Here is a 22,168-nt window from a genome sequence, read left to right as displayed (position 1 = left end):
TCGTTATGTCACACGTATCTGTACCATCACCTATATTATTGTGTACATGAGCAGACAACTGTCGTTATGTCACGCGTATCTGTACCATCACCTATATAGGTGTATACATGACCACACTACTGTCGTTATGTCACACGTATCTGTACCATCATCTATATAGGTGTATAAATGAGCACACTACTGTCTTAATGTCACATGTATCTGTACAATCACCTATATAGGTGTATACATGAGCACACTACTGTCGTTATGTCACACGTATCTGTACCATCACCTATATAGGTGTATACATGAGCACACTACTGTCGTCATGTCACAGTATCTGTACCAACACCTATATTGTTGTATAAATGAGCACACTACTGTCGTTATGTCACATGTATCTGTACCATCACCTATATAGGTGTATACATGAGCACACTACTGTCGTCATGTCACAGTATCTGTACCAATACCTATATTGTGGTAAACATGAGCAAACTACTGTCGTTATGTCACACGTATCTGTACCATCACCTATATAGGTGTATACATGAGCACACTACTGTCGTTATGTCACACGTATCTGTACCATCACCTATATAGGTGTATACATGAGCACACTACTGTCGTTATGTCACATGTATCTGTACAATCACCTTTATAGTGGTATACATGAGCACACTACTGTCGTTATGTCACACGTATCTGTACCATCATCTATATTGTGGTATACATGAGCACACTACTGTCGTTATGTCACACGTATCTGTACCAACACCTATATTGTGGTATACATGAGCACACTATTGTCGTCATGTCACACGTATCAGCACAATCACCTATATAGGTGTATACATGAGCACACTACTGTCGTTATGTCACACGTATCTGTACCATCACCTATATAAGTGTATACATGAGCACACAACTGTCGTTATGTCACACGTATCTGCACCATCACCTATATAGTGGTGGCATTGCCAATGGTATACATGAGCACATAACTGTCGTTATGTCACACGTATCTGTACCATCACCTATATTATTGTGTACATAAGCAGACAACTGTCGTTATGTCACACGTATCTGTACCATCACCTATATAAGTGTATACATGACCACACTACTGTCGTTATGTCACACGTATCTGTACCATCACCTATATAGGTGTATACATGAGCACACTACTGTCGTTATGTCACACGTATCTGTACCGTCACCTATATTGTGGTATACATGAGCACACTACTGTCGTTATGTCACACGTATCTGTACCAACACCTATATAGGTGTATACATGAGCACACTACTGTCGTTATGTCACACGTATCTGTACCATCACCTATATTGTGGTAAACATGAGCACACTACTGTTGTTATGTCACAGTATCTGTACCATCACCTATATAGGTGTATACATGAGCACACTACTGTCGTTATGTCACACGTATCTGTACCGTCATTTATATAGGTGTATACATGAGCACACTACTGTCGTTATGTCACACGCATCTGTACCATCACCTATATAGGTGTATACATGAGCACACTACTGTCGTTATGTCACGCGTATCTGTACCGTCACCTATATAGGTGTATACATGAGCACACTACTGTCGTTATGTCACACGTATCTGTACCATCACCTATATAGGTGTATACATGAGCACACTACTGTCGTTATGTCACACATATCTGTACCATCACCTATATTGTGGTATACATGAGCACACTACTGTCGTTATGTCACACGTATCTGTGCCATCACCTATATAGGTGTATACATGACCACACTACTGTCGTTATGTCACACGTATCTGTACCATCACCTATATAGGTGTATACATGAGCACACTACTGTCGTTATGTCACACGCATCTGTACTATCACCTATATAGGTGTATACATGAGCACACTACTGTCGTTATGTCAAACGTATCTGTACCATCACCTATATTGTGGTATACATGACCACACTACTGTCGTTATGTCACACGTATCTGTACCATCACCTATATTGTGGTATACGTGAGCACACTACTGTCGTTATGTCACACGTATCTGTACCATAACCTATATAGGTGTATACATGAGCACACTACTGTCGTTATGTCACATGTATCTGTACCATCACCTTTATAGTGGTATACATGAGCACACTACTGTCGTTATGTCACACGTATCTGTACCATCACCTATATAGGTGTATACATGAGCACACTACTGTCGTTATGTCACACGTATCTGTACCATCAACTATATAGGTTTATACATGAGCACACTACTGTCGTTATGTCACACGTATCTGTACCATCACCTATATAGGTGTATACATGAGCACACTTCTGTCGTTATGTCACACGTATCTGTACCATCACTATATAGGTGTATACATGAGCACACTACTGTCGTTATGTCACACGTATCTGTACCATCCCCTATATAGGTGTATACATGAGCACACTACTGTCGTTATGTCACACGTATCTGTACCAACACCTATATTGTGGTATACATGAGCACACTACTGTCGTTATGTCACACGTATCTGTACCAACACCTATATAGGTGTATACATGAGCACACTACTGTCGTTATGTCACACGTATCTGTACCATCACCTATATTGTGGTAAACATGAGCACACTACTGTTGTTATGTCACAGTATCTGTACCATCACCTATATAGGTGTATACATGAGCACACTACTGTCGTTATGTCACACGTATCTGTACCGTCATTTATATAGGTGTATACATGAGCACACTACTGTCGTTATGTCACACGCATCTGTACCATCACCTATATAGGTGTATACATGAGCACACTACTGTCGTTATGTCACAGTATCTGTACCATCACCTATATAGGTGTATACATGAGCACACTACTGTCGTTATGTCACACGTATCTGTACCATCACCAATATAAGTGTATACATGAGCACACCACTGTCGTCATGTCACACGTATCTGTACAATCACCTATATAGATGTATACATGAGCACACCACTGTCGTTATGTCACACGTATCTGTACAATCACCTATATAGATACAAACATGAGCACACCACTGTCGTCATGTCACACGTATCTGTACAATCACCTATATAGATGTATACATGAGCACACCACTGTCGTCATGTCACACGTATCTGTATCATCACCTATATAGGTGTATACATGAGCACACCACTGTCGTCATGTCACATGTATCTGCACCGTCACCTATATAGGTGTATACATGAGCACACTACTGTCGTTATGTCACACGTATCTGTACCATCACCTATATAGGTGTATACATGAGCACACTACTGTCGTTATGTCACACGTATCTGTACCAACACCTATATAGGTGTATACATGAGCACACTACTGTCGTTATGTCACACGTATCTGTACCATCACCTATATTGTGGTAAACATGAGCACACTACTGTTGTTATGTCACAGTATCTGTACCATCACCTATATAGGTGTATACATGAGCACACTACTGTCGTTATGTCACACGTATCTGTACCGTCATTTATATAGGTGTATACATGAGCACACTACTGTCGTTATGTCACACGCATCTGTACCATCACCTATATAGGTGTATACATGAGCACACTACTGTCGTTATGTCACAGTATCTGTACCATCACCTATATAGGTGTATACATGAGCACACTACTGTCGTTATGTCACACGTATCTGTACCATCACCAATATAAGTGTATACATGAGCACACCACTGTCGTCATGTCACACGTATCTGTACAATCACCTATATAGATGTATACATGAGCACACCACTGTCGTTATGTCACACGTATCTGTACAATCACCTATATAGATACAAACATGAGCACACCACTGTCGTCATGTCACACGTATCTGTACAATCACCTATATAGATGTATACATGAGCACACCACTGTCGTCATGTCACACGTATCTGTATCATCACCTATATAGGTGTATACATGAGCACACCACTGTCGTCATGTCACACGTATCTGCACCATCACCTATATAGATGTATACATGAGCACACTACTGTCGTCATGTCACACGTATCTGCACCATCACCTATATAGATGTATACATGAGCACACCACTGTCGTCATGTGACACGTATCTGCACCATAACCTATATAGGTGTATACATGAGCACACCACTGTCGTCATGTCACACGTATCTGCACCATAACCTATATAGGTGTATACATGAGCACACCACTGTCGTCATGTGACACGTATCTGCACCATCACCTATATAGGTGTATACATGAGCACACCACTGTCGTCATGTCACACGTATCTGTACCATCACCTATATAGGTGTATACATGAGCACACTACTGTCGTTATGTCACACGTATCTGTACCATCACCTATATAGGTGTATACATGAGCACACTACTGTCGTTATGTCACACGTATCTGTACCATCACCTATATAGGTGTATACATGAGCACACCACTGTCGTCATGTCACACGTATCTGCACCATCACCTATATAGATGTATACATGAGCACACCACTGTCGTCATGTCACACGTTTCTGCACCATAACCTATATAGGTGTATACATGAGCACACCACTGTCGTCATGTCACACGTATCTGCACCATAACCTATATAGGTGTATACATGAGCACACCACTGTCGTCATGTCACACGTATCTGCACCATAACCTATATAGGTGTATACATGAGCACACCACTGTCGTCATGTCACACGTATCTGCACCATCACCTATATAGATGTATACATGAGCACACCACTGTCGTCATGTCACACGTATCTGCACCATCACCTATATAGATGTATACATGAGCACACCACTGTCGTCATGTCACACATATCTGTACCATCACCTATATAGGTGTATACATGAGCACACCACTGTCGTTATGTCACACGTATCTGCACCATCACCTATATAGATGTATACATGAGCACACTACTGTCGTCATGTCACACGTATCTGCACCATCACCCATATAGATGTATACATGAGCACACTACTGTCGTCATGTCACACGTATCTGCACCATCACCTATATAGATGTATACATGAGCACACTACTGTCGTCATGTGACACGTATCTGCACCATCACCTATATAGATGTATACATGAGCACACCACTGTCGTCATGTCACACATATCTGTACCATCACCTATATTGTGGTATAGATGCGCACACTACTGTCGTCATGTCACACGTATCTGTACCATCACCTATATAAGTGTATACATGAGCACACTACTGTCGTCATGTCACACGTATCTGCACCATCACCTATATAGATGTATACATGAGCACACTACTGTCGTTATGTCACACGTATCTGTACCATCACCTATATAGGTGTATACATGAGCACACCGCTGTCGTCATGTCACACGTATCTGCACCATCACCTATATAGATGTATACATGAGCACACTACTGTCGTCATGTGACACGTATCTGCACCATCACCTATATAGATGTATACATGAGCACACCACTGTCGTCATGTCACACATATCTGTACCATCACCTATATTGTGGTATACATGCGCACACTACTGTCGTCATGTCACACGTATCTGCACCATCACCTATATAGATGTATACATGAGCACACTACTGTCGTCATGTCACACGTATCTGCACCATCACCTATATAGATGTATACATGAGCACACTAATGTCGTTATGTCACGCGTATCTGTACCATCACCTATATAGGTGTATACATGAGCACACCACTGTCGTCATGTCACACGTATCTGTACCATCACCTATATTGTGGTATACATGCGCACACTACTGTCGTCATGTCACACGTATCTGTACCATCACCTATATTGTGGTATACATGCGCACACTACTGTCGTCATGTCACACGTATCTGCACCATAACCTATATAGATGTATACATGAGCACACCACTGTCGTCATGTCACACATATCTGTACCATCACCTATATTGTGGTATACATGCGCACACTACTGTCGTCATGTCACACGTATCTGCACCATAACCTATATAGATGTATACATGAGCACACTACTGTCGTCATGTCACGCGTATCTGTACCGTCACCTATATAGGTGTATACATGAGCACACTACTGTCGTCATGTCACACGTATCTGCACCATCACCTATATAGATGTATACATGAGCACACCACTGTCGTCATGTGACACGTATCTGTACCATCACCTATATAGGTGTATACATGAGCACACTACTGTCGTCATGTCACACGTATCTGCACCATCACCTATATAGATGTATACATGAGCACACTACTGTCGTTATGTCACACGTATCTGTACCGTCACCTATATAGGTGTATACATGAGCACACCACTGTCGTCATGTCACACGTATCTGCACCATCACCTATATAGGTGTATACATGAGCACACCACTGTCGTCATGTGACACGTATCTGCACCATAACCTATATAGGTGTATACATGAGCACACTACTGTCGTCATGTCACACGTATCTGTACCATAACCTATATAGGTGTATACATGAGCACACTACTGTCGTTATGTCACACGTATCTGTACCATCACCTATATAAGTGTATACATGAGCACACTACTGTCGTCATGTCACACGTATCTGTACCATAACCTATATAGGTGTATACATGAGCACACCGATGTCGTCATGTGACACGTATCTGCACCATCAACTATATAGGTGTATACATGAGCACACTACTGTCGTCATGTCACACGTATCTGTACAATCACCTATATAGATGTATACATGAGCACACTACTGTCGTCATGTCACACGTATCTGTACCATCACCTATATAGATGTATACATGAGCACACCACTGTCGTCATGTCACACGTATCTGCACCATCACCTATATAGTGGTGGCATTGCTAGTGGCGTACATGAGCACACTTTTGGCGTTACGTCACACGTATCTGTACCATCACCTTTATAGTGGTGACATTTCTAGTGGTATACATGAGCACACTTCTGTTGTTACACTGTCCTGTGTACATTCATTCATCTGCTGCACGCCGCACGAGATGTCGGGCACAACACGGTTCCGGGGACATGTTGTTATCCAGGCAGTCCAAGCCAGCAGCCATAGAAGTAGTGGAGCTCGTAAAGATTACGTGCATATCAGTTGGATTACAGGTGCTGTCGCTATTTCCGCTTCGCTTCGCAGTATTGACCGAATTCTATTGAGTCTACTAGCAACATCGTGTACTTATGTGATATTGTTAGCTTACACCTGGGCTATTTTCAAGTTGCACAACGTGTAACTCATTTTCAATCAACGCTGGAATATATTCTTAATAGCAAGACTTAATCAAGACTTATACCATGATAATATGATATAATATGATGCTGTCTTGCCGCTGAGAATAAGATTAGTTGTAGATGAAACCCATGATGGCGTTCAAACACAATTGTCAATAGGCACGTTGTGGTCAGTATTAAAGACGGCCCCATTCTGAAGCAATTAATGATGTAGATCCATATCCTGAGATTGAGGGTTCCTGGAACTTCATGCTTGTCAGGGTGTCAGAGTGTCAGGGCTTGAATTTTACTGACTGTATGTCATCGTACCCGATGGCATGGGTCGTCACTTGTGATTTCACCCCCTTTTTCGATGGCATATATTCGATTATTTACACTGTAGCAAGATGCGTATATATCCTGAGTATAAAAGCCACAAAACCATTTCCATATTCATAAGAAATCTGTGCCAAAACATAGTCGATTGTACGATTCCGACTACATCATGAGTATGTGTTTAAGAATCACTATGAAATAGTGATGATGCCAGGTGTTCGCGAAAAAGTAAGCATTTCTTGCCCCATCACAAACTCATGCAAAGGCAAGTCAATTGTTCACCTGAATAAAACACGGGAACATAATTATGGTGCAAGTCAAAATAAGGTATTCCATCAAACACAAACCTAAGCGAGTTGTTGTCCCATAATTTTGAGGCGTGCAGCGTTGAGGATCGTGTTTCAAATCTCTGTTATCCAGGGTGTATCATAATACAATGCATTTTGTTGAATACTACCAATACATCTAGAATACAGAATGAAGAAAAAGCAGGACACCGTTAATTGTAGCTTTCTTTTCTGGATGTGTCTTGGATATGTAACAGATCAAAGTGTATGTAATGAGTGAGTGAGTATAATTTTTACCAATATCAAGGCAGGGAAAACAGGAAATTGGTTTCACACATTGTACACATGTGGGGAATCGAACCCGGAGCTTCAGTCCGACGGGAAGACGCCTTAACCACTAGGGTACCCCGACGCCCCTGTATTTAATGCTAATACCCTGGGTAATCAATGTTAGACATTAAACTAATCCTTTACATAAACTTAGAGTACAACATATTGATAACACATGACCACTGTACAGCGAAATAAAGCAACAATATTTAGACAATTTATAGCTTGAGTGAAGAGCAGTATAGAAAATGCAGTGTAGTTTCATGCTACATGTTTTCTGTCAATATTGATATTCAAAGACGCAGATGGGACCATTACCTTCAATAATCTGGACAATGTTGTCAGAAAAAACTAGTCTGTGTTAAAGCTGAACAACCTCTCGTTCACATTCATATTGCAAATCGACCGCCTTTGTTTATTAACTAAATTGTGACCGTATGGTGTCACTTCCGGGAGGGGAGGTAAGTGATCGGTTTCCACTATACCATACAGTTTTGGTTCACCATGTTTAACCACGAAAGATCGAACCATAAGATATTCCCTCTTAGTCAGAATTATATAGATCTACACATATCTTTAACTCGTGAGATTTCTCTATTGTAACTGAGTATTATATTGTTGTGGAGTTGACCGTGTACATGTATTACTGTGTACATGTATTATTGTGTACATGTATTATTGTGTACATGTATTATATGTATAATGCCCGTGTGACTGTGACAAATAAATTTGCTAAGTTAAATCATTTGATAACTTCTGTGTTCATACTTGAAACAGCCAATACGACAATGACATCAGAATATTATGTTCTCTTACAATGACATTTAAATTACTGTTCATTGCAGAACAACTTGTAATTATGAATATGGTATTTCATAACTTGGGAATGTAAAACATATTTATGTATTTGTGACTGATTTATTGCAGATCGATTATCATCGATATCTGACGTAATGCCCATTGAGGTGCACTTCATCGTAAATATGTTTGGGGTATAAGGATAATACACAATGATTTGCACTTTGTCGTAAATATGTTTGGGGTATAAGGGGGTATAAGGATAATACACAATGATTTGCACTTTGTCGCAAACATGTTTAGATTATAGGGGTTCAGTGATGTGAGGATGTGAGACGATAGCTAATTTCATGTGACATGACACGTATTTAGATTGAACATTCGTATTCTTGTTTGTATTCTTCAACATATTGAGATCTAAACAGTTCGTGTATGTGTTTACTTATACCTTTCTAGAGTGTACGGGCCACGATATACTGGTAGTTTGACCGCAAAGTCAGATGTCAACAGGGAGTTCAAGGCACTGCTAATAAGGGCAAGATGATTTAGATGGAACTCAGATGTTGTGACCAGTTATCGACTCGGAGTAACAACTGTTATTGTTATATCAAAGTATATATTTCCTACTGCTCAAAGATATCTCTACTATTGGCAGTGGTTCACTGACCAGATTTGATATGGCCAACGCGTACAATTCATTTGCGCCGGAGGAACAGGATCATTAAGTGTGTATGCAGATGACACGAGCCCGGCGAAAGAGGGTCGGCCATCCAAGATGACTTTACTGTCGCTCTGCACAATTACATGTAGTGCATAATAAAAAGACGTGATCAGTCGTCCATTTTGTTTAAATATTCATGAGTTAAATGCACGTGGGACACACTCAATAAGATAATATGCCTGTATTGGCAACTTAAAGACCACGGAAGTGGAAGGATTGTGGACGTATTTGAGATCAACACGGTTAAGTGGTATATTTTGTGACAGGCAGACATTTATTCGGCCCAGAAGAAATTGCGTGCATTATTCCAGAATATATTTCAGTCGCCGCATAAATCACATCAGTGACGCCTCGGATCCCAATGTCACGATGCTCTTTTTGAGGGCCGGGAAGATTGAGGTTAATACTGTCTCTGTGTACTGTACTGTGTTTCCAAACACAAGTGTTTTTCATTGTGGGCTAGAATGGAACTCCTGTCAGTCCCTGCACAGTAAGCCTGCAGGAGTGTGACATAAATCAGATAAAACATTGGGAATGTTATCAGACTGTATGATGGATTAGAATTGATTAATATACTAAACGGGGCGGTTGTGTAGCCTAGTTGTTAAAGCGTTCGCTCGTCACGCCGAATACCCGGGTTCGATTCCCGACATCGGTACAATGTGTGAAGCCCATTTCTGGTATCCCCCGCCGTGATATTGCTGGAATATTGCTAAAAGCGGCGTAAAACCATACTCAGTGAGGTGAGGTGAAATGGGGTTTAACGTCGCGTCCAAGATTATTGCACTTATATAGCGACGTGCATGCACGTGTATGTGTGTGTGTGTGGCTGCTTGTACTAGTCCGGACTGATGCCGATTTATAGTGCTAGCACACTGAGATACCATGCCGCAGTTCAAACATGAATACCCCACTCAGACACAGTATACTGACTCCGAGCCGACCAGTCCTTGTTTTAGACCCTTAATGCCGAGCGCCAGACAGGGTAACAACAAGTACCATCTTTTAACGTCTTTTGGTATGACGCGGCTGGGGATCGAACCCCGGACCTTCCGCTCTCCGGGCGGACGCTCTACCATTAGACCACGGAGGCGGTCAAAACCATACACACTTAATCTACTTAACGAATATTTAGTATATATTCATAACGAATATTCATTATATATATTTCACGAATATTCATATAGAGTTGATTGAGCGAGCGATGTCTGAAATATATATTTTCACGAGAGAGTGAATTTCTCAGACTGGTAAATGTAAAGGTAAATGATCGATTGGTCTATTTCGACGGAGACGTTACTTGGGTGTGTTGAGTGAGTGAGTGAGTGAGTGAGTCTGGTTTAACGCCGCTTTTAACAGTATTCCAGTCATATCACGGCGTGTCAGCTTAATGTGGGAGGAAAGCCCGAAGTGATGCAGGTCTTAGACGTTTACCACTTCGGTGAAACCCACGAGCACGGGTATGGTGCTGACAAACCTAGAAACATAATCGGGGCGAACCGGGATTCGAACCCACAATCATAGGTTTCTGGCGTGCCTAAGGGACGCAACTCTGCACAGCGAATCGCGGCGCCTTAGACGACTGGGCCACCCGTGCCCCCCTGGGTGTGTTGAGGGAACTGTGAATAATAAATAAAAGCGACAAAAACATTTCCATAATCTCTGCTAAAAGCTGAGTCCATTGTACGACTCCAGCTATACCATGACCATGTGTTTATGAATCACTATCAAATAGTGATCATACCGGGTGTTAGAGCAAAAGGTGAGCGTAGCCTACCCCACCGGTGACAGCGAGACGCCGGACATGCAGAGGGAGGTGATTTCTCGTCACTAGCCGACGAGTATGTTCTGACTTAAAACATATCCAACCTTTCTAAGTCTTTAATGCATCCCTACTTTTAGACTTTCGAATACATTCTTTTGTGGAAGAAAATTGAAAACATAACCAGAACGGGTTTTTTCATCCGTGTTAAACTGCGTGAGTTGTTCTTACACGTGGAATGTGGTCTCTGCTTCTAACGTGATGACATAGACGTGGTAATTGTATGTAGGAATATGATTCACGTGATGACACAGACGTGGTAATTGTATGTAGGAATATGATTCAGATGATGACAAAGACGTAAAATTGTATGTAGGAATATGATTCAGGTGATGACAAAGACGTGGGCGTCAGATGACCAATATCAGCGGCTGAACTACCAATTGAAAGCGGTAATATAATTTATATGACGACATGGAAGTGGCATGTTTCTATCAATTCATAAACACAATGATGTGTGTTAAATTGACATATAGGAACATCTGGTTTCTGGAGTGCTGGGTTAACAGAAAAAATCGTGGTACACAAGAACAGCCTATTGTTAGAGTGGTAGAGTGAGAGATCCATATCTATTGTTACACATGCTGCCCACACGCACTGCCATAGATGTACTTGACGATGCAATCGCGCGATTGCACAGTCCAACACAAAGGCCGACAATGCCGAGACTATACACTCACTCGGCTTTCATCGTGATGTAAATATGCATTTTATTGAATGTTTACTACCCTTAACTTCGCTTTATTTATCGTTTAGTGTAGAATATATTGATACGGTATTACATGACAAGCTTTTTTTTATTACAGGGTGTTATTGGTTCACCTGAAACGTTCACACCTGTTTCCCTGTTGTGCATTTATGAAACTGGTTTTATGAAATTACACCATCATATGAAGTGCATCTTGCTGTGAATCATGACACAACTGCGGCACACACACACACACACACACACACACAAACACACACACACACACACACACACACACACACACACACACACACACACACACACACACACACAAACACAAAAAAAAACACACACACACACACACACACACACACACACACACACACACACACAGAGAGAGAACACACACACACAGAACACACACAGAACACAGACCCGGTGACCGGTGAAGATTCCGGGGTAGAATAGGTCTACGGCAACCCATGCTTGCCGTAAATAGACTAAAAAGGCGACTATGCTTGTCGTAAAAGGCGACTAACGGGATCGGGTGGTCAGGCTCGCTGGCTTGGTTGATGCATGTCATCGATCCCAATTGCGTGGATCGATGCTCATGGTGTCAAATCATTGGATTGTCTGGTCCAGACTTTATTATTTACAGACCGCCGTCTTATAGCTGGAATATTGCTGAGTGCGTAAAACATCAAACAAACAAACACACACACTATTATCAATCGGAGGATTTATCACTGAAATCTACGGGGTTTACTGATGATCGTTCACAATGTCTGGCGCCCACGTGGTTTACCTGACGTTTATTCAAATTTCGTAAGTAGGCCCCCTGTGATCAGATGCGCCACCACCACTTGAATTCACAATGTATATTTCTCTTGAAATCAATTCACTATATTTAGTTCCAAGGATATATTTTATCATGACTTCACATTAGGTTAGTTCAAATGTTTATTTCTTTCAATTTGTGTTCACAATATATCCAATTACAATGTCTCACCAATGTGTGTTCACAACAATTACTTCACAGATAGTTAAACGTTCACGACTGTATATTCTTTCTGACTTCAGGTATGGAACATCATGTACCTCATCTTCATCTCCGTGGCCATCGTAGTCTTCTGTCTTTTCAATGAGCCGATGTTTAGGGTGAAGATCCACAGGGACAACAATGGCTCTACCAACAATCAGTCTACGTACGACGACACTACGACGTTGGGGATGTTGATGAACACGCTCCCCAATCCCTACCTGTACGTCATTGACAACATCTGCCTTGTCTTCTTCACTATAGAGATTGTGATTCGTCTAACGGTGTGTCCCAACAAGCTCCGGTTCTTTAAACATCCACTGAACATACTCGACATATTTCTTATCGTTGTAATGTGGACGGTGTTCATCATGGATCGATTCCCCGAAGTCTCCGACGATTCCTCTGATGTGAAGAGAGTCGAAACCTTCTTGCGTCTATGTTTTTCGTTGAGGATTTTTAGAGTTCTACACTTCGGAAAAAGATCCCAAACCATGAAAATTCTTATCCTCACGTTCAAGTCAAGTGCAAGAGAGTTGTCGGTCCTGATGGTTGGGCTGGCAATGGCGGTCCTGATCTTTGCTACTTTAGTTTTCACCACCGAGATGGTACTTATGTCACACACATTCGACAGCATCCACAAAGCCTTGTGGTGGGCACTTATTACCATGACAACGGTGGGTTACGGCGATTATGTCCCAAAGTCAGTCCCTGGGCAAGTGGTGGGTTCCATCAGTGCGATAATAGGACTCCTCATACTATCGCTACCTATTGCTATAATCGCCTCCAACTTTAACGTCTACATCTCCAACGTCAGTGCACGGGAGCTGCGCAAGAAGCAGACGTTCCATGTCGAGACCAAGCCCTCCACCGCCCTGTCTGCAGCGGGCAGCACTGGTGAGGAGCACCCTGTTGGGACAGCCCACGTGACAAAACTAGAAGTAAAGGAAGTGGATGATGATATGTAATGTGTAATTGTGTGAAGCGTGTTGCAGAAAAACACACATCGCGGTATAACAAACGTAACCGGGAGGAGCTTGTGTATCGTATTAATAGCTATATAGCCTTCGCGTGTCCTGGATATTGTTGATATACTGAATTCTTTTTCTGTCAAAAAAAAGTATCTTCAACATATAAAGTTATGCAGAGCAGCATAACAAGTTGTGCCAGTATAGAGTACATGTTCGATTCGCTGGCTGCTCTGTGGTTGCCTTGCTACCTACAAATCACTCACTGCCTTCCTCGTGAGGATGGACGATCCCTCTGTATCTGGACATGAACATGTGTTAGTGGAGAATTCTCTGCTAGAGAGGCGGGCATTTGTGACTTGGTGGACGCAGCACGGCGCATTAACCTGTAGCCAGAACAGTTTTAATACTGTACAATTGCAATTTTCACAGTTTCAGGTGTGGAAGTCGAAGGTCTGGCAAATAGATTAAACAGCGCAGATACTATAGCGCTGGTAATTTTAATGTTATTCTTGTACGTGTTTAACACACTCTTGTCGATAGAATTGGGAGGATGCGTGTTCCATATGTAGGGGTCCAAGGGGTTGTATATGAAGATGACGTAGAGAAACCAACATTTTTACACATATAACATCGTCGTGTTTCTACATTATGCGATTTTATGTATACTGACGAAGTCGTTTGTAAGCACTGAAGAAGCTGAAAGAATGTCAACAGTTCGGATATGCGAGGTATTTAATGCAAAGACGTCGTGTAGTCATATATTTGTCTCTTATGTTACTTATCGCCAATAAAAAAATATATCAAATTCTTCAAGTAAATACATGTTGAATACTGGGAGTTTAATAAATATATGCGATGTATTATATTGATCCTGAATCTGTTCTAAAAACATTGACCAGCGAAGTCCTTAACATGATCACCTAAACAACACAAACAAATATGTGACATAAATACATGCTTCTGAAGTATGTTGATTTATTCACATTGACACGTTTTGAATATACAATAAAATGATCGACATGTTCCATGATATTTACAAAACCCAACTATAACAATGACCAAGAAGCCACTGTCTCCATGTCAGTGTCAGCACCATGTACATCTGTGACCATTCCTATAGTATCCCTTCAGCTCCACGAGGGGAACGACCGTGGGGGGTGGGGCCGTGGGGGGCTTGCAGAGGAGGCTGGAAGACGTCTGGGTAGTGACGGTACTCATGTCTGGTCTGTCCGAGCGGGACCGGTTGAGCCCGTGGGGCACTACAACAGGACAAATGTCATACATACACTGACAAATTAAGAGAAACCATAGCGGAGAAACATAGTTTAGTGGGGACGGTGTTTTCTATGTGTAGGTTTACCTAAGACGCAGTTTAGATGCACCAAATACAAATGTAAAGGGTGCCGTGTAAAGTGTACCAAGCCTGCAAATTATTATTTTAGACAATCTTGCATCAAGTGAAAATACATTGATTAAGACTCAGTAGAGGCGCGAGTCCGTCACCGTAGATCCACCGACCACACAAGGGCACATACCAGGGAAGACAGTGGTAGAGAGGTTCGGATCCTGCTTCACGGGCTGCCTTTGTGTCTGTGCTGTGACGCCCCCTGCACCCAGTGACAGTGCCTTGTACTCCGGGGTCCTAATGTTTCCTTGGGAATCCAAACCCACAGACATATCTATGGTTTGACCTGCCAGAAAAAAAAGGATGAAGTAATAAAATCACGATTTCTTCCAATCAGTTTTGGATAATTAAGAATATGTTAATGGTTGGAATTAGGAACAAAGACCATTTGGATTGGCAGTATGCAATATTGGCGGGATTGTTTAAGACAGATATGTAAATTGGCAGTTTGTAATATTGGCGGGATTGTTTAAGACAGGTATGTAAATTGGCAGTTTGCAATATTGGCGGGATTGTTTAAGACAGGTATGTAAATTGGCAGCTTGCAATATTGGCGGGATTGTTTAAGACAGGTATGTAAATTGGCAGCTTGCAATATTGGCGGGATTGTTTAAGACAGGTATGTAAATTGGCAGTTTGCAATATTGGCGGGATTGTTTAAGACAGGTATGTAAATTGGCAGTTTGCAGTATTGGCGAGATTGCTTAAGACAGGTATGTTAATTGACAGCTTGCAATATTAGAGGGATTGTTTAAGACAGGTATGTTTTGGGGGTTTCGTAAAGGAATATATGACGATTCTTAAACGGTACAAAACTCTCACCGGAAGAATTGAGGACCTTGAGTGCCATGGCTTCGACTGTTCGCCTTCTTTCTTTAAGAAAATCATCACGTTTTTCTATTTGTCGTCTGCGAGTGTTAAGTCTCAGCAGACGATCTTCTAGAATTTTACTTCGCACTGCCAACAGTGAGGTGTTATGGGTAGAGCTGTTTACCGGCGACTTGCTGCAGTCAGCGTCAGTGACGACGGTGCACTCCATGTTATTCTCCAGCCACCATAGGACTTTACTTGAGGAGGACGTCATGCGGCGTGCAGCAGTCGACACCTGTCTTCTTGTTAGACCAATGACCAGGAAGTCCATTCTGATAGTTTGTAGATGTGAAGGAGGGTAAAGCATCAACTTTGGGAACACCTTTCACCCGGCTGCTTATATGGGTTGCTGAATGACGTGTTTTCATAGTCGCTCTTTCGACGAAGTTGATTGAAGACTTTTGCCTTTGGCCATTCCAATCATTCTTTTGTGCGATCACTGAACACACAACAGCATTAGCTGTCCTTAAACACACAACAGCTGTTTGTATCGCCACCCAGGAAACCGGTGGGTGACTCCTGGCTTCAGTGGACAGGAGCTTACCGCTCCTTCTCGGTGAATAGACACACCGGCGGGATCCTCTGGCTTCAGTGACATGTTGTTTTTATTACATCACATCTTTATGTGACAACCGAGTAGGACTGATCAGCACAATCTGCAGCTTCAGTTTACACCAGTAAAGATGCCCAATAATAATAATAATATCAACAATCAACAACAACTACAATAATAACGTGGATTACACGTCTTACAGTTGGTTTCTATTACGATTATAAGTTAAGCCATATGAAGTCAGACAGACAGACAGACAAATGTACCAGCTAGTCATTGTTCTGCTTCATGTTGTGGGTTACCGGACAGACATTGTTTATTTCCTCCAATAATTGAAGAGTACAGTTGATAAATGTGAGCGAGTGAGTATATGGTTTTACGCCGCTTTTAGCAATACTTCAGCAATATCACTGTGGGGGACACCGGAAAATGGACTTCACACATTGTACCCGATAAAGGTGATTTTCAATATAACTAGGCTAGGCTCTCTCAAGACAATGTGAGAGATCTGAAACAAGCGTGGAAGAATATCCCCAAATATCGCCACAGCGTGTTTTCAGGACTTATAACTTAAGGACCTATCAATCACAATATAGATGCAAATGAAAATTGTAAATAAAAGAAGTTCCACATGCCTAAAGTAAATCTTTCATATTGGGATGAATCGATCGAGCAACTATTACTTTGTTTTACCAGATCTATGGGTAGTTGGTGCTGCAAACATGTCGGTTTCAATATTCGTACGTCAAGAATGTCGGCAAGCCTTATAACCCAACAGGTAGTTGATCTAGAATAGTGCTTTATGTATTGACAGTTCTTCTTAGTTCATGGTTGTATTACCTAGGATTACATACCATGTGATATGCACAATAAATAACACTAAATATTCTATTCCGCATTCGGATATGATTCCCGTTGAAATTTTATAGGATAAAAGGGAAGACTACTCTTGTCGGACAAATGCACGCAGACGTCTAACACACATACCATAGTATATTGGTAGTTTACGGTAAGGATGTGAGGTAATAAACGCCTTGTCCTTTGTCAGTTATGTGTAAAATGTGCGAAATATGATTATATTTGGCCGTTCATAATTGATTAGGCTATTTAACAATTAACAAATTAAATTGATCAAGACTCCAACGGCACCTGTCCGTGGAGCAATACTCTGGCTACTATTAGAGATTCCTACACGAGTGTCTGTCAGATACCATTTATCTTACAACGAGTTGTTTCAAAACGTATCTAACGAGGTATTAGATAAATGGTGTCTGACAGACACGAGTGCAGTAATCTGTTTCTTACACACCCTAAAATCGCACCATTTTAGCATCGACTCGATGCATTTTGCTCATGATCGCAGGGGCGCATTATACATAACACAACGGTCATTATTGACGTCACCCTACGTACGTACTGCTTACTTCTCGTAAACAATGTGACCCGAAACAAAAAGGTTTCCGCCATATCTGTTGACTATCAGGGCGATGATGATAATGCAAACTAGTTAAGATCAATGAACCCGCTGGATACCGAGTTAATAATTTTCACCTCATAGAAATGACCAAATATTTACAACAATGTTTACTTCCGTATTACATCACAACCGGTGACCGACTTTTACAAAATGGCGTGTTCACTGACAACAGTACGCGGGATTATACAGGGGACTTTCGTTGATTCAGGGATCGTATGTACATAAATGTGACATGTCAGTAATCAGAAACATTGTGACAATCTGATATTTTTTTCATTGAAACCAAGTCTTGAAGAGAATCAGTCGGGAAATGCAGATAACTACCGTCGTTGATGAACGTGATTTAGCGTCAGTCATGGCGTTACACAGGACGGAGACGTTCACGATTTCTGCAGAATTTACCTGATCATTGTGACGTATATATAATTATTACCCATATGGGCTCAAATATTCAGTGTAATAACTTTTTGATATTTGCACAGTGTGCAATTAGTGATTCTCGAAGCTGATTGGTCAGTAAAACAAAGATCAATTTTCATTGGACAACGGAACTATTTTTTTCTCATCCCATTCATTCACAAATCCACGCCTTTCCCTTTAGATGTTTTACGTGCTACAATCTCACTGACTCGAGATTTTTAAGACAAGACACATAGTTTCATATTAACAACATGATTTCACATTATCATTTTTTTCATTTATTTCACATGATTTTCATTTTACAGTAAAAACCAAAACTACGTCCCCGTTTGTAAAGAAACATGGCTGGCCATTTGAGACCTGTCAAAGTAAATCTGACTGACATGAAAAGTTATTCGTATAATTCAACCTCTGAACACATTTAATGTCTTTGTTGTCAAAACTGCATATGGCCAGATTGAAGTTCCAAGATTCAGATTGTGATGTTGCCAGAAACTGTTTCTAGGGCGCCAAGATCATCACCACCAAGTCCTGGTTTGCGTCTGTGTTAGGCCTAGAGGGCTTGCTGTTTGATGAATTTTTCGAACACCCGAATCAAAAAACCGGACTTTGTATAGACAGGTTTGCCTTTGTGAACGGTGATGACATCGATAACTGCCAATGAAAATGAAAACACAATGAAAAAGACTAAACTTGACAAGTTGACATGAACTTTGTTCACAAATGTATACAGGTAAGAAAAACACGAAAAATATGATTACTAACACTCTCAACGATGACATGAGCATAAAAACAAATTCATTTGGCAACAACATTGAGACTTTCCGAAAGACATCATAAAGATACACTATTTCGTACAATTTTGTAACGTTGTGTGAAGAAATAAGAACGTGACACTTTTTATACAATGTATACGTTTTTTGTCACCGCGACGTCTGCACAGTACGGCGCTGAGCGGTATGCAGGCTGACTGACGTCCGGGGACCATATGACTATGAGGGTTAATGACACAGGAAAGGTTCAACTAAACATTATTATTTGCAAATTTATCATTTCGGCATGCACATCAGGCAGTTCAGAATTCGAACTGTCTACTTTGAAGGAGATCAAGGGTAGCATATAGTGTTACCTTAGCGACGTGATTACCAGCATCTGGTTGCGAAATCGATGCACTTTGCTGAACTCAGACAGGTTTTGAAATCAAAGCAAAAATAATTAAAAATACAAGGAAAAGAAAACTTACCCCAGCGAGCTGATCCTGTGTCCGATATTGAACTAAATGAACTCCGTGAATGCGGACAGCTTAGCACCAAGTCTCCAGATACCGTGTTTGTCTATCAACAGGTATTCGACCATTATGAATCACATCAAAATATCAACAAACTCCCGTCATCTGACTGTGTCCACTCCACGTTTGACAAATCCTCCTGAAATCCCACATGCACATGTTTCCCATCAGTGACACTGACTCAAATCACACACGATGTTCATTAAACTTGTTGTCCGGATTAAACTGTAACGCCGGTTCTCTTGTCATTCCTGGTTTAGGCTGTCTCATCTGGGTCAAGTCGGGTCATTCATTCCGACACTGTGACAGCAATCGTACTTTTCAAAGTTTACCTTCTTTTCACAACTTTTCTCTAACAAACAGGACTTCTGTACATTCCGTCTATGTTGTTGTTATAGGTTTTGGCATTTTTGTCAAATGACACATTAAAAAATTGACAGGTTTTCCGTGTTTCCTCTTCTCAATGTGAAATGCATGTTTCTGCCGATGCACGACGGGGGCTGTAACGTCAGTGACGAGATCTTGTCAAAACAAGCTCTGATTAAAAAACCTGATGAACCTTTTTGGAAACCTGTCTTCTTTATCAATGCTAGATAGTGTACGCTGTGTAAATCGGACAGAAATATAACTGCAATAATGTGATCTTTACAATTGTTTAACAGAACTATATTTTTCACGCGTAACAACACTTTAATTGAGTAATGCGGTTGGAATGAGTGGACAGTGTTTTTTCATACGCGGATTGATACAAAACAGCTGATTCTTGATCGGCGACAGTTTTTTTTTTCTTTTCTTGAAACATGTCTTTAATATGAATATGGGTAATAAATAGAATAACCTACTCGGTACGAGTGATTACGTAAAATATGTCACTCGTGAAATTAATGTTTTAAGTTCCTGCTAAAGCTCGGAACTTAAAACATTAATTTCACTCGTGACATATTTTCCGTAATCACTCGTACCTCGTGGGTTAATCTATAATTACTTTTAATTCCATAATTCGTGCTATGACACTCTTCCCATAAATATTCTCAAACACGTCAGCCAATATATGCAACACTTAAACGAATGGCCCTCTCAAAATAGGAGAGAATGCTACACCGTGTTAAATCTGAATTTTGCTTTGTTTACATTTCAAACAAGAACAGCTTTCCGAGCACAGCGTTCGTTCCGAAACCTAATTTATTTCGCATGATTTCATCTAGATAATTTTTATTTGTGACAAAGACACCCCTAGATCTAATCAAAACACGTATTGACCACGCAGCGTTAGAAATTGACACTAGGCCTATCTATGGCCCTTGCCAAACTGCCCAATAGTTAAGGTATCACAAGGACTAGAAGAAAGTTGCCATTTTAAAGGGTTTTACTATATGTTATCACCATAAGGACTAGTCAGTAGTGGACTAAAAAAGTTAATTTCTACCAATCCAACGGAAACTAGACGGTTCATTTCCCGAGTTTCCGAGGTTCGATATTAAGACAGACATGTATGTTAATATGTTACTTTCAAACCTGGGTCTTCGGCGTGACGAGCGAACGCTTTAACCACTAGGCTACCCCACCGCCCAGATGCGACAGTACAGCTACAGTATGAATGTTCATAATATATTGCTTGTGGTAAACTAATCAATACCCATAAATCATTTTTAAAGATTTTGTATCAAAATATATTTCCTTAAATTGATTATGATACATAAAAGAAATATTCCTAATTTTATAATTACTATTGATATCATATAATATAACCAGTACGCAGCTGAACCTGGGCCAAGACAGACGCAAGACATGTATTACCATTTTATGGAGAATGCTGTTAAATTGAATGTCGAAAAATACGAATGAGGATCGTATCTAATTATCCAATATAATTTATCCCGAGTCTTTGAGGGTCGAAACAAATTG

General features: G+C 40.9%; 2 protein-coding genes and 1 long non-coding RNA gene across 3 annotated transcripts in view; 1 reads left to right on the top strand and 2 right to left on the bottom strand.

Annotated features, from left to right (window-relative positions):
• The window catches only part of LOC124119287 (potassium voltage-gated channel subfamily C member 3-like), a 53,151-nt gene extending 38,057 nt beyond the window's left edge, over positions 1 to 15,094 (top strand). The window contains exon 2 of the mRNA XM_046481748.2: positions 13,321 to 15,094. Coding sequence (XP_046337704.2) covers positions 13,321 to 14,247 — 927 coding nt within the window. The 3' untranslated portion in view covers positions 14,248 to 15,094. The remainder of the gene's footprint in view (positions 1 to 13,320) is intronic.
• Positions 15,095 to 15,336: 242 nt separating this feature from the next.
• Positions 15,337 to 16,834, bottom strand: LOC124119278. Its single transcript, XM_046481738.2, has 3 exons — positions 16,478 to 16,834; positions 15,786 to 15,941; positions 15,337 to 15,509 (listed from the first exon to the last, which is right to left on the bottom strand). Exons 1-3 carry the CDS (start codon positions 16,830 to 16,832, stop codon positions 15,337 to 15,339), a joined length of 684 nt encoding a protein of 227 aa, XP_046337694.1. The 5' UTR covers positions 16,833 to 16,834.
• Positions 16,835 to 19,237: 2,403 nt separating this feature from the next.
• LOC125379979 lies at positions 19,238 to 20,761 on the bottom strand. Its single transcript, XR_007220973.1, has 2 exons — positions 20,219 to 20,761; positions 19,238 to 19,629 (listed from the first exon to the last, which is right to left on the bottom strand). It is a non-coding gene; the product is annotated as an uncharacterized LOC125379979 (long non-coding RNA).
• Positions 20,762 to 22,168: the final 1,407 nt, after the last annotated feature.

The sequence above is a fragment of the Haliotis rufescens genome, unplaced genomic scaffold, assembly GCF_023055435.1.
Source record: "Haliotis rufescens isolate VD_foot unplaced genomic scaffold, xgHalRufe1.0.p SCAF_15, whole genome shotgun sequence".
NCBI classification, from domain to species: Eukaryota; Metazoa; Mollusca; class Gastropoda; order Lepetellida; family Haliotidae; genus Haliotis; species Haliotis rufescens.
The sequence above is the reverse complement of the archived record's forward strand: the minus strand, read 5'-3'. Positions and strand labels throughout refer to the sequence as shown.